This window comes from Lissotriton vulgaris, chromosome 5, assembly GCF_964263255.1.
Source record: "Lissotriton vulgaris chromosome 5, aLisVul1.2, whole genome shotgun sequence".
Taxonomy (NCBI): domain Eukaryota; kingdom Metazoa; phylum Chordata; class Amphibia; order Caudata; family Salamandridae; genus Lissotriton; species Lissotriton vulgaris.
In genome coordinates, this window is record NC_141693.1 from 39,802,632 (window position 1) to 39,817,683 (window position 15,052).

At 42.6% G+C, this 15,052-nt stretch overlaps 1 protein-coding gene across 4 annotated transcripts in view; it reads right to left on the bottom strand.

The window, feature by feature from the left end:
* Window positions 1-15,052, bottom strand: part of LOC147710072 (butyrophilin subfamily 1 member A1-like) — a 386,132-nt gene that overhangs the window by 273,726 nt on the left and 97,354 nt on the right. For all 4 annotated transcript variants that reach the window (XM_086920777.1, XM_086920775.1, XM_086920776.1 and 1 more), the window contains exon 4: window positions 340-372. In XM_086920777.1, the coding sequence (XP_086776903.1) occupies window positions 340-372 (33 nt within the window). The remainder of the gene's footprint in view (window positions 1-339; window positions 373-15,052) is intronic.

The following is a 15,052-nucleotide window of genomic DNA, read 5'->3' on the forward strand; positions in this document are numbered from 1 at the left end:
AACAACAGAACACAATGGGTGTTGTTTATGGTGCTTTTTTGGCACTATTTTTTTTTGCACAAAAGATTCCTTCACATAAAAAATTTACGCTATTAATAATTTAGTGCAAACATTTAGTGCAAATTTGTACATCATTTAATTATGCATAATCTTGCATGATTCCTATGAAATGTCACTTATTCACACAAAAGCAAACTAAATGAGTTTCTAACACCTCTAAAAGGTACTCCTTCCTTCAGTGTGGAAGCATATCAAAACATATGTGCTTACACTTGACCCCATCTCCACAGATTTCATATTTAGCTCATAAATATTCAAATTCACTAATACGTCATTTACCTCTTTCCTTCTTCAGGTCACAGGCTGAGGCTCCTGAGGGGAGAAGAGAAATATCAGACATAATCTACTTTGGAATGTTTCCATCTCATGATGAAGATGTGAGCCCACACGGGTACATATCAAACACAACATTAGCATTGCCACTTTCCCCATTTGGCGGTGAACGCTAAGAGCATCCACAGAATTCACACTTATATGAGTCATCATCACCCTTCTTCTTCCCCACAGTTAAAAGAGAACCATGGACAACAGACACCAGACACTGAAATGCAATTCACAAGATTAAAGCTCACAGCTCCCCAAAAGCAAATCAGAACAAAGGACTATTGGAAGTATCACTGCAGCATATTCCCAAGCGGTCCTGGTGTGACCGATACTGGCCATGCAGCTGTGCCCCAGAATCATGCTGCACCTCAACAGATAGACCCATCAAAGTCAAAGTGTGTGTGGGGGAGTTTAGGGGGGCTGTTTAAGCATTAGGAAGGATTTGCCTATGTTTGGTTGTTATCTCTAATGATATAATGAGCACCACGTCATGAACTAGAAGACTGCAAAGAGTCATTTTCAGTAGTAATTCCCATTCAACAGATTGTTTTGTTTCCATTGGCATCTGCCTGTGTTCCGATCCTTTTAAAGTAGTTATGAGTACCATGGGCTTTGCCTGCCTACACAGACCTTACAGCACTCTGGGAAATGATTTTACTTATAGTGATATGTTGTTCCTATGTGCACAGTTTTACCTCCCTCTCCCCCAAGCCAATAAATGAGAACCAGAGATGATATAAAGTATATGCTGAAATTCAGTTTACAGGAACATAATGTTGAATCATACACTGAATCCACGCTAGGACCACTAAAATGGAGAGTGTACGTCTAAGTGATATTTGTTAGTGTATATCCAGGGCCACTGGAATTATGTGGCGGGGACAACTAATTTACATGACAGTGGCAATGTTCCTGTATTTTTTGTCTTTTATTTTGCCATCTTAACAGGTATTTTTGACGTCTGGGCAACGTGGCACCTTATTAATGCCAGGTTCATACCTGAGCGGATGCTGGTACTGGGAAGCAGAGCCGGCGGTGCGGCGTGGAGTGGCTACAGAAATCATATCTACTCAAAGAGCTATCCGATGGCGAGGGTGCGTGAATGAACTCTAAGAGCCTTGAGATCATGGAACAAGCACCTCCCATAGGAGACTTTACTCTCCTTGACCTAGTTATTGACCTTAACCAGCATCATCGCATATCAATCAGTGGCGGTTCCTCTGCCAGGGAGGTGAAGTGTTGCCCCACTGCTTTTGGCAGTGAAAAAAAAGGAAAAAGAAACTAATAAGAACTCTAAGTAAGGGGTGGGGTGAATTTGCTCTCAGAGCAGTGGGAGGAGTGGGGTGCACTATATAAGTGCACATGAATGTTTTACTGGCCTTTTATGCGCTCTTTGCATGTTCTCTATGCAGGCTGGATTACAACCTGCATGGAGCACATGCTCAGGCCCTCATTCCCTATCTGAGCACCGAAGCACGGCGCTCAGACCAATCACAACGCTGCATTGCAGAGTTGTGATTGGCTATGGGGATCCTGGGAGCTCGGGTGCTTCCTGTTTCCACAGAAGAAGCCAGGAAGGGGACGGAGCAGACGGTGGAGAGTTGGCGGCCGGATGGACGGCTGGCAGGTAAGTCATTTGTTTTTTACCCGCCTTCCCCTCTTCCCCGATCCACGCCCCACTGCGGCTTCTCGTGAGCAGACGCCACTGCATATCAACTGCATCACCTGTGAGGTAAGCACTCCTGTGGGCCACATCCTGCAGCCTAGGATGCAGCTCTTTAATAGTACGGTTAGAATCTCTTTACCATTTGAAAGACGTCTGCTACTATCATTTGAGTTATATCTGCTCTAATCCATAAAGTACTCTGAATCATTACAGGTTTTAGAGAGAATTCTGCCCTCTAATTCGAATCACTTGAAAAAATCTGTCAGCAATTCAGATCCTATTTTAGATTCTCTCCTAACCATATTAAAGTCCTAGACCCAGGATATAAGGGTTTCATCGGATAATACTACCTGCCCACCCCCCCACTCCCAAGTAAAGAAAGCGGGAGGGAATCTTTTGCTGTCCCTCACAACAAGTTGTCCAACATGGTAAATCAAGTAGGGTACCGCTGTCTAGCTCTAGATTCAGGGAGTTTGGAGCACAAGCTGGTTCTCTGTATTGTCAGAAAAGGACCAACAAGCCTCCATTTTGAAGGAGAATGAGCTGTTCTTCTCCCTGAAAAGTCTCTTAGAGCCTTCGTCAATGGAATCAGTAATTGGGCCCTCTTCTCTCCCTATTAAGGGTAAAATGATCAATCTCTTCCTAATGTCTGTGAATGAAGAAGCGCCTGTGTCTACAAAATGGGCGGTAAGAAAAATCTGAAGAATAGAGGGGGCAAAAAACAAAGAAACAAGAGGATTATAAAACAGCTTAGGACATTGTATCATCTGCAGAAAACATGCTAAACGCTAAAAACTTTGCTTCAACTTAAATGCCAATGCTGGTGTGGAAGTTAAGAAAAAAGACAATGTGCAAATGTTGGAAAGGGTGGTTGTTTCTTCCCCAAAATAGGCTGCCAGCCATTCATCATGGCAACAGACTGAGGATATCCTGGCCTCTCCAAATGGATATCTTCCCCCAGCTGTCTCCTCTAGCTCCCTGAATCTACAAGTTAAGATATTTTCCTACAATTTGGCGCACAATATATTTTATAGTTGAGCGGGGGCCAACATCTTGTATAATGTTTTGAATTTGCCTTTTTCGTTGAAATGTATTGGCATCTTGACCAAGAAATCTTAACCCCTTAAGTGCTGCTGACGGCCAATGGTCGTCAGCAGCGCTACCTCCCCAGTGCTGCGCACGACCATTGAACGTCCATTCAGCACTAGTTCTAATGGACAGCGCAGCACTGGGGAGGAATGTGTAATAGCAGCTATGAGGTTAAGAGTGCTTTACTAATATTGATGAATTGCAGATGGCTCAAAGAATTATTATTTGACTCAGGCAAATTGAGAACCCATGTGCATCTAGCAGGGCCAGAGTATTTTTCAATTCAAAAGGGGTATCAAATGTGATTCTATGAAGTTATGACATGCTATGCAGTCGAGTCATCGATTTAATTCCTTTAGGAGGAGGATAGCAGAGTATCCTTCTCCAGAAAACTCTTGGTGAGACATTTTGGCCTTCAAACCTCACAGTATCACCATCACTGTAATCTATGCTAAATGAGAATCTAACAATTTTGCTGCTGTCTCTGGTAAAGAGGGTAGGAGTTTATCTCTGCCAGGAAAGGAGGGGTGGTGGAAAGCTCTGGCTACAGAAGATGAGACAGGGAGGCACTATTGTATAGCAGTTGTTCTTAATTCTAAGAGTGACATGGGGTTAAACAGCAATAAACACACCTAGTAATGGTCAAAACTAAAGACTGCTTTTGTGAAATACAGCAGAACACCAGAGTGATGGTAATAAAATGGTGTTTCTGAACAGGCTGCTGTCCGATACAACAAGCACCCAGTAAACTTGGTCAACTAGCTGTTTTTTGCTAGAAGGGTACTTTGCTGTAAACTGTGTGTCAATCCCCTCCAAGAGGGGGCATACAAGGGGGTGGTGCTGCATGTCTTTTGAGCAATAATTACAATTGACTTGCAGTCATTTCATCCATGATTGGAATGTAATCCTTGCCATAAAAATATACTTCAAGGACATCAAGACACCAACGAGTATCTTTTGGTGGTGAACCCATATATCCCCACTGACTCGGTGCATGTCCAGTAACCACATTTGTCACCTTTATCTATGGCATTAGGGAGTGAAAGGAATGTATATATATAATATTGGTAGGTGACTTTATGCCACAGTATCCACCCATGCCCTTAGGTTATTTGCAAATGAGGACAAAGACATAGCATTAAAAATTAGCCCTTCAATCGTCCCTACCAATAGTAAAACTCATAAAAGAGGTGTTCTCCTTTTGAAGTACCAAGAAAAAAGTAATGCGTAATACTCAATGGAAGAATTGAGAATGAGATTCCTGCACATTTTACACTTCAATCTACTGTTTGCTGTCCGCTCAATGACTATGTAGTTGTCCCTTTTGCTACTTTTGGTATGATTTGTGATATGAATGTCAATGATAAATCCCTTGGTGATCTTAAAGCACTCTCCTTTATGATCAATTTAGTTCAAAAGGGAGTAGGGCTCTTCAAAGAAACAACAGTCAAATTTGCTAAATCAAATGGTAGAACTCATTGAAATATGAAGCGAACTGCTAAAGTGAAGGAATCTTTATCGCATTAACTGCAGAGTCCCATTTTCTGCGCCGAGAGCCACTATTTGAATTTGAAAGCTATAAAAAGTCCCTGGTGGCCAAACCAAAATCAAACACGTTGTTTTCCGCCCAAAGAACCCATTATAATCCTTTTGGCCACCTAAATAGGGAGATGCATAGACTAGTGAGAAGTCAATTCATGTCTTAATTAATCTCCTGAAAAGATGAAGGCAGAGACTACAAATTGCTCCTTAGAAGTATGATCATAAATGGTGTGAGCTACAAGAAGGTGCCACTGCCTCCCTTAAGAACACAGAAAGATTTTGGGAGATCATTTCTAGCTGCTTTGGTTCTAGAATAAAATCTTTTCCAAATCCAATTAAGGAAGGTGAATGGCACATTACATGTGTGATCTTTATGCATGGAATTATGATGTAGAGTTGCCTATTGCCCTTCTCGTTTCCTCCTATACCCGCAGCAGCATTTGGCCCTGAATCAACAAACAAAGGAGATGCGGCTAATATAGGGAGACTGAGAGTCTCAAGGGAGATGAGAAGATGGTGCCCCATGAGATTACCCTCTCCGTAATTAAAATAGAGAACTCACTTTGGGCTACTTTTCTTACTCCTTTTGTTGTACACTGCTACCACCATAGCATAATTCCCCTTTTCTGGCCTGGAGCATTCTAGTTCATTTACATAAAAAGGGTCCCAAAATCGCCCCTCTAATTGCAGTTAAATTGCCATACGTGGTGCGGTAGTAAAATATTTGACAGAAGTATACGTGGTCATCTTTTCGCACAAAATTTGTTACGAGGAACTGATGAATTGTGAGACCACGGACCACATTGGGATGGTCTGAGTAATACTGGATCTACGGGAGTGGTACATATCATAGTACTAACCAAAAATATGCCTGAAATGCCGATACGCTTGTTAAACAGTGAAATATTAACAGGAATTTAGAAAGTACCATTGAGGCATAATAAACTGAAAGCATCTGCCCTGTGATCTCACGTTTCATCCTTATCGTTTCTGTTACTAACAGATACGTTTTGAATAGTTACTCAAGTGGAAACCAGTCTAGCTGTGCTTACCTTGAGGATTAGCCCTGAAGAAGCCTACGGGCGAAACGCGTTGGCTGTTTCTTTGGTCTTCACTTATTAAGAACATCGGCTGTCGATCTGTACATCCTTTTATCAAGAGGATATATCAATAATAAAAAGGACTTTTTCACATCAAAAGAAGGACAAGTGTCTCATTGGATGTATTTAAGCATTGTATAAGTATCTTTATTGCTGCCTCTCTGTGTGCATTTTGGTTTGTTCATAATTGTTTAGTCCTGTGGCAGTGGACTAGCGAGGTGGGCAGCATTTATGGAGTGGTGTGGCTCACTGGTTAGAGGCGGCAGACCAGGAAGCAGAGGACGGCCCGGGACCAGGGTTCAATTCCCGACGCGGCAGGGTCATGGACCATGGTCAGCGGACTCGATAATTCTCGCCTCGGTGCCTACTCTAACCAGGGAACACACTCGGCAACTCTGGGCATTAGCTTGCCTCATCTCCACAACGACCCCCCACATACGCCGGGGATGCCTGGTTTCACCTTGGAGATACCCAGTAGGGACCATCTCACAGGGAAAGCCAGGACGGGTTCCCCAGTGGTCTACAGCGTGGAGATACCCCATGTGGGGTGATTCATGCGCTTTACAAGACATCATTACATTACATATTCACTAAAAAACCTCTAGTGTATAGTCAGGTGGTGCAACAGATAAATCCCTTACTGCCATTTCAGTATGTTTTTGTTATCTTTCAGTGTGGGTTGAGGACCAAAGATGCTCCCTGTTAAACAAGCGGGGTTTGAGAAGAATTACAGCATGCTAGATAGCATCTTTATGCTGAAACTAAGGCCTGATTATGATTTCGGGCAGCGGGACCGCAGCCCGACATCACGGCGGACGGAAGATTGCCTGACATGCAGGCATATTGTGGTATGACCGCCGGTGTTACGGTGAGAAATTGTTCTTTTCCAATGTGGCTTGTGCTGAGGCCCAGCTTAAAGGCTGCAGCACATGTCGCAAGGAAAAAGGACAATATGTTCACATCCATGCACCGTGTGCCATTCGCCATGTGGTGAATGACCATGTGGTGCATGGCACACATGCATGTTTGTGTGTGGGGGCACTACATGTGTCCCCAGGGCCACATTTCAGCCCTGTTTGGGGCCCCCAAATACCATTTTTGACAACCTTTTCTTGGTAGTTGGACTGCCATGAAAAGGCTCTGGGAAATGGTAATCATAATCTCTATGGTGGTGTCTGCTGAGCACCGCAGCTATTAAGGGAATATGATTACGACCGTCACCCCGGCGGTATCGTAGATCCTGTCGGAAGCAGTGGTCTTTCCCCCGACAGTTTCTGTTGCAACCACCGGCATCAACATGAGGAGAGACATTGTTTACTTCGCATGCGTTACATCGAATGCCATTACATGGCGGTCGTTACAATAACTGCGTTGTTACATCGCATCAAATTGCATCTCAAGTTGTTGCTACGACTTGCTGTAGGGGGCAGAAGGTGTTGGATTTACAATCCAACACCTTCCCTGCTGTTGTACAATCTGGAGTAGGAATAGTATATTATTCTATTCCTAAATCCAGCATGCCCCCTACAGCAAGTCATTGTAATGATTTGCGATGTAACAACGCGGTCGTTGTAACGACCGTGTTGTAATGGCATGTGATTTAACGCATGCATTATAATGACATATATTCTGTAATGAGGCAGTTGGTCCGCGTCCCTGATTGTTGGGCGGATCAACACCAATGGCCTGTCGGTGGTGATCTGCCCAACATTATATTGAGCCCCTTCTATACGCTGCCTTCATAGAATTTTCCACAGCATTTGAGAGTGGATCGTCCAACCCTGTGAAAAAAAAGAAAATGCTAGGCATGATCGAAAAAGTGTCTGGCCCGGTACATGCACTAAGTGAAGAAATTGGCTTAGCAAGTTATCATGTGAACGGCTGGCTAGTGTGATCTGGTGGAGATACCAGTTTATGAAAGGTAAGGTGATTTCACTGAGTCTTTTTATGCACTTAGAAATACTTGAATCAACGTTAGGAACATATTATCTTCATTTTTTTGCACTAAATCAATCTGATCTAAAGCTGAAACAGCGGGGCTAATTCTCTTATATTAAACTTGAAGCTTTTTAAAGCGCGGGAATCAAGGAGAATATTTAAGGTGCTAACCGCCTCCTGTCAGTGACGCAAAGCTCAGTAATATCTATCTTGAGACCTAGAGCATGGAATCAATCATTTTTGGACAAAACAGCAAACTAGTCTAACTCCATAGTTAAGGATGCATTGTGTAACCTTTGGAGTAACAATATTCAGGATCTTAATCATGTATTTTAGGTTTGTTCTGCGCTGTACGTTCCTCACCATCATATTTTAAGACCACTTTTTTCAAAAGTAATATTGAAACTGCAACTTAGGCTCTGCAATTTCTATTTTCTCCTAAAAATCAGCCAATTTGTCAAAAAGTTTGACATTTTATAAATTGCTTTTTAAATGTATGTTAATGTTATTAGTGTAATTTGCTTTTACGGTCTATTTTCCTGAGGACCTCATTCGAGGTCCAGATCTTGAATAAAATTCATCGAGTTGAACGGCAATGGAGTATCTATCCTGCCACGATAAGGGTCTGTATTCCTGATTAAGATGCAGGCAGACTATAGGTTTAATTACAGCAGAGGCTATTCCATCTCCGCCTTCATTAAATACTTCAACAGCCTTGTGGAGTGGGGCTGTCGGAGGCAGATATTGAATTTCGCCCACCTGGTTTAGATGGAGAGAATTAGAGGTCAGTTGTCACAGCAAGGAAATCCCTGGCTATAATAGGCATTAAAAAATGCTATGCGTTCCCCTTGTAATTGGAGCGAACTCCAAACAGTGAATTACATTGACAGAAACCGCTGTAGCAGCAGTTTCTGGCAATGCATTATAAATGCTTGCCAACTTAATGGTCATTTATAAATCTGGCGAGTAGACGCACCACCTAGGCGATGGAGAAGTTTACAAACAAGCTAGGGTGTGTGACCTGTAATCTGTAGGATGCAGTGCTGAATGCTGATGACCTCTCATGAACTCTTCCAGCTCAGTTTGAAGCAGCCGTTGATACGTCCAACTTGGGAGTCAGTTTGGCAATCCATGGCCTCTAAAGTTTCACTGACCCAGAAGATATAGAGAATCTAAGAGTTTTCTTAGAGTCCCCTGGAAAAAGCAAAAAATACTCAGTTGCAGTCTTGGCTGATGGGCGCCACTCAATACAGTTGCATAGTCGCATAGGGTTGTGGCTGAAAATAGCAATGAAGCTACAGGATAGGTAATTGTCTATCAAATACGTTGACTGCACCTATATCAAAACAGTGTGGGATTCCTTGTGATCATGTTCTGGTGGTAAGTACAATCCAGCCTGTGCACCGACCGTTTGGACCAGAACTGAAAATATATGTAGAGGCCTGCGGTGGCCAAGAGTGGCAGGCCACCAGCACTTAGAGCCTGGACTAGCATGTAACAGTTTCTGGGAGGTGAGGACAAAGATGTTGTCAGTCCTCTGTGTCAGGGATTGGCATGGTTGTGTGAGTTTTCTGAGCCGAGGCAAGATTGTAGGGGAATTTTAAGACAACCTTGGGATCGATGAAAAATTTTAAATTCAGGGGAACACAGAGTTTGGTCGAGAAAATCATTAAAAATGTGGCAGCCCAGCATTCTGGAGAAGCCTTTTGGCTGTAAGAAACACTCAACTGACAGCCGACAATGTAAAATCAGGATAGAGAGATATTGCATTCCCTTGATATTGCACGTCTCTGGGGTCCCTGGCCATTTTTAAGACGTTGCCCCTGTCCTTATAGTTCAGAAGGCAGGCCACTATTAGCTGCACCAGAGCTCTGGAAGGCTATGGATCGGTTCCTCCATTCCACTGGAAACAATGGGGACAAGTGTTCACCAAACAAAGAATACAGCATGGTTTCCACCAGGTGTCAATTTTGTCCATGGTGGTGGTTTCAGGGAGTCCAACTATGCAGATGTTGTTCCGCCTGGATCTAACTTTCAAGTCTCTGTTTTTTATGAGCTTCAAAACTTTTTCCATTTTCAAAGATGTTCATTAGTGGTTGTATGAGCATCTTCAACCACAAAGACTTGCCTTTCTAGTTGATCCAGGCACACACCATGCTTCTTCTTTTATATGGTCTAATCTGGTGGTGATGTTCTCTGCACTTAGACTTACATCACATAGGAAGTCTTACTACTGCACACATGCTACACATGCTGCACACATTGTAGTGTAGTTCCTGGATGTATGTCGGTACAACGCGATCTTTCAGATCGAGGTACTTGATATCGCTGCCATTACAACGCAAGTCGTTACAACGACTTGCGTTGGAGGGCGCGGATTTTGGAATATTATAATTTTATATTCCAACACCAGTCCCCGTAACAGTAGGGAAGGTGTTGGAATATAAAATTACAACATTCCTTGTCCAAAAGCGCCATCCAGCGCAAGTCGTAGTAACGACTTGCGTTGTAATGGCATCGTCGTAAAGGCACTGCGGCATAAACACCGCGTTGTAAACGATGCTCCCCGTAGTTCCTATATTCCCAATAGGCTATGCGCATTGGAATAACATAAACGATAGTTTAGACGTAGGACTGAGGTCGGCTAGGTCTCTATTGAATATGTTAGACTTAATTATGAACGCCAGCTAGCTCAGAGGTCACTAGAAACTTTCTCGAGTGAACAGGAAGGGGTTAACTCTCCTGAATAGACAAGAAGGAATTCGTTTCCGACAACCGCATAAACATGACAACTTTGCTCCCTCCAGAATAAGGAGTATATATCCAGAGTCGTGTGAAAACAATAGACAGTTATTTCACTCAGTCAATCGTGCATGCTTAGTTTCACCAGGAATGCAGAGAAATAGAGAGACGGGCGTTTTCAATAAAAGTTGTTATTTATTGAGCAGTCTTCTTTCTCATGCAATAGAAGTGGATTGCCACAATTGAATAAAGTAAAGTGCGTACAGTAGAAAGAGTATTATGAAATAATACTGTAAAAGCATTGATATGGTTTCGGAGCCATAAGATACTTAAAATGGATAAAATACATACAATGATAAAAGTTGACTAAAAGTACTCAACTGGTGTTTCTAAAATACGCCTACCCCGGTGTACCTAACCTAAGCCTAGTACGTGGGAAGGAGTAAGGGAGATAAAGTTTTAGACAAGATAGGTTTTGCCAAGAATCTTAATCAAGAATTCTCTAAGGGTCTAATCAGCTCCGTACCTTGGTTATAGAATGAAGGAGGTCTTGTATCTCTCTCTCAGGACTCGATCTCCCAGCAACCCGCAAGGGTGACCGGAAAACACTGGAGCTGGATTTCTCGGCAGGAGAAAAGACAGCGTCTCTCTCAGTGCATCAATGGGAGGGTCGGCATCCTTCAGCACTCGTTTCAGCAGGGCGTTGGGGAAGTAGATATCCGATCTGCTCCAAACCACCGTGTGTTTGCTTAAGGCAAATGCTGGTATATTTATACCTGGAAAGTGCTGAGTTTGGTAAGGTTGGACATAAGACGTCACTAAGAACTTGCAGTTCTTTCAGGACTCTAGGAGTTCTAGGACAAATCAAAACAGAAGCTGGGGGAATTCCCGGGCTGCTGGAGGCTTGGTTTGTTTAAAGAACGCGTTGTACTTTCTAGGAGTCTCTGGGAGTAGCCTTGCCGTATTTGGACTGCATTGGCTATGACTAAATATGGATATGATTCTTATGCCTTTATAAGGACATGATTTGTTATAACCACATAAGGGCATGAATCGGGAATATTTAATTAGGATCCTAGATATGTTCACAACACCCACTCCACGTATAATGTTCATCATTACTAAATACTAAGCAATACTAAACATATAACGAAGCATGTGTTTTCCAGCCCCCCCCAAAATACATGAAATACATTTGAAATGGTATATACACGAAAATGAGTATTATACTGTACGCTTTCAAGCAGTGGTATCATTCAGATAGTACATATATAGTGCGATGAAATATCGGCTGAATGATTTGCGAAAATTACATTCATGAAATGGCTCTTAATACAGAAGAGAATGTCGAGACCATTTCATCACATATTTATATAAGACTGTACATGTGCTAGACGCTAAGTCAAAATATTGTCTCTAGACTCTCTAAAAATAGAAGTTCTGTTCTCTAAGAATAGTTCTACTTTAAGCAGAGTTTCATGTGCCAAAAAAAAGGTAAATATTTTCGAAACGGGGAAGACATTTTGCTTTCTGGAAGAAAAACTGTTCAAATGTTTTCAGAAGTTTTGTTTATCAAAAATTGAAGGCCGAATTCAGAGTTCAGGGAACGCTGTGTGCTCGTTTTTTCTTCTAAAAGTTATTCTCGTTATTAGGAGAGAACATTAACTCAGATAGGGTTGAAAAGAATTGGTCTACAACAGTAGGTGAAAGTTGGGCCATGTCTGAAAAAGTAGAAATAGTGCAAATGTGAGATTCATTGCCGTCATCGGTGTCTACATCAGCAATGGTCACAGAAGGTTGTACCTGTGTGTCGCTTTCATCTCGTACTTCACCGCCACCTAATCGTAATGGTGAAGTCTCAACGAATACCGTCATCAGAATAGGTAGCCGCTGGGGACAACACGTTGCATGAGCCATTACTGAACCAAGCAAAGTATTGATATCCATAGGTACTGCTGATGGTAGTGCAAGACAGATGTCCAACACGCATTCTTCTCCGCATAGCAGGCATCGTAGAACAGGTAAGATGCAATCCTGCCAGATTGGTCTGAATGAAAGAAACCAGGTGGTATTCAGATCTCCTAGCCGAGCCAAGCCGAGGACTTTAGTGATCCGCTCTCGGTATCTCACTGCTAGGATCGTGTCTTCCATTGTTGCCGGAGTTTTGTCTGTGACATGACTTGTCATATCGGAGCAGAAGGAACAAAAAAAGAATTCCTGCTACGAGTCCCAAGATGAGAGGCAGGCCGCCGAACACAGAGTGCACGAAATTCGGGAAGAGGCTCAGGACTGCTTCAAAGGATGCTAATCTTGGGTTTGGCCTGGTCTGTTTGAACCCTTGTGTTTTTTCCAGGAAACTATCTTGACAGTTATTAGTGTCTGTGGGCCAGATCAACCATTTTTTCCAATCAGTATTAGATCTGTTATGGTGTAATATATGGGATACGTCTATCTCCACTTCTGTAGTTCTATTACTATCAGGTATGGGCATTGGAATAGACGGTTTATTCAAGTCTTTTATCTTGGCTAGGCCAAGACAGGTTGTTTGTTGAATGGTGTCATTCAGGAATATTATCTGTTCTGGGATCATGCAGGCTCTGAATAATGATTCTAGACCTTGTACCTGCCAGTCTTTTGTACCGCAGATTGTTTTTGTCTCAATGTTGTTTTTCCAAAATTCAAAACCAAATGTAGACATTTTTTCATACCATTTTTCAGAATAAATCAGTTTAATATTTGTCAAAATATTTTTCATTCCTGTCTTATTCATTATTTTAAAATAAAACGCTTCTGGATCAGTGCTAATAAACCCAGAGAAGTATGGGAATTAGTCATAAAATGTTTTTGAACTGCCTTTTGGCAGTGTTGGACAATGTTCCCATTGATTATAAGTAAAAACATTTCTAGGTTTAGCACATTTATGCAAATAGTGATGTCCATAATGATTAAAACAATACATTTCCTCTTAATTCGATGAACCTTGTAAATAATCATGTTCTGTAAATTTGGCTAACAAAGAAAAACCAAAAGTACAGTACAGCCCGAACTGCCAAGTCATGTCTTCCCTGGACCGGAATCAAGCTTCCCAAGACCGGTTTCTGGCATTACAGCAGTCTTCAGCCGGGCTTGCTTGACTCCAGTGGCAAAGTGAGCAAGGGACTCACGTCTGAACATACCCTGCTAATTTAGGGCGAACAAAGAAAAACCAAAGCTGATGATTTACGGAGCGTTGACAATACAAACACTCACCCCCAGACAACTGATCTGGGTTTAATCCATCACCGTTCTTTAGCTCACTCCGCCACCCCAGTTCAGACATGGCCATATGCAAATCAGTCTGACCCTGTGCCTCATGGGAACAGTCCAGCCCGAACTGCCAAGCCATGTCTTCCCAGGACCGGAATCAAGCTTCCCAGGACCGGTTTCTGGCATTACAGCCATCTTCAGCCGGGCTTGCTTGACTCCAGTGGCAAAGTGAGCAAGGGACTCACGTCTGAACATACCCTGCCAATTTAGGGCGAACAAAGAAAAACTAAAGGTGATGATGGACGGAGCGTTGACAATACAAACACTCACCCCCAGTCAACTGGTCTGGGTTTAATCCATCACCGTTCTTTAGCTCACTCCGCCACCCCAGTTCAGACATGGCAATATGCAAATCAGTCTGACCCTGTGCCTCATTGGAACAGTCCAGCCCGAACTGCCAAGCCATGTCTTCCCTGGACCGGAATCAAGCTTCCCACGACCTGTTTCTGTCATTACAGCCGTCCAGTCCAGGGAAGACATGGCTTGGCAATTCGGGCTGGACCTTAGAAATAGGGACAATTTGAAAAAACCTGACAGATATCCAAATAATGATACACGTCCCTCTCAATCTTTTCAGAATTCCACACAGAAATCAGAAAGAAGAAGACGGTCAGAACATAAAGAAGAGCGCGTCAAGTCCAAAGACAAGGAACCTGCTCATCAAAGTAAAAAATTGAAATTTCCCAAAAAGAAGGTAGCTAGTATTAAAGTAAAACATGCAGAGGATTCTGAGGACACAACTGAAAAATAGAGAATGGGCCAAGACAATGCTAGACAGTGCAGCGGACGTGACCATAGTTCGCAAGATCCTGATGAATCTTCTGAAGACAGTGGACAGGAATGAATACATTCAAGTGGAAACTGCAGACACCAGGGTTAGTGTACCCCATAAATTATATGAAATAACATTACGTATAGAGGGGGATAGAACTAGGAAAATAAAGGGTCTCTTTTGGGATAACCTATCTGAAGGCTATGACATCCTTCTAGCAGAAAAAGACTGGGTACCGGAGTTTGTCAGGGAGTGCCCGCGTGGCGAAGAAATAATTATGCCTGCCTTCTCAAATAACATTCCAATTCATAAAAAAATACACATATGCAAGAAAATGGGCAGTGGCCCAAGCACCTGCATTATATAAAAATCATGTAGGATGGGATGAAGATTCTCCTCGCCACAAAATCCAGTTAAAAAATTAACCTACTGCACAAAGGCAGTATCCTGTTAAGCAAGAAGCTAAAAAGCAAGTAAGGGAAATCTTAGATCAACTTGAATATCAGGGGGTGA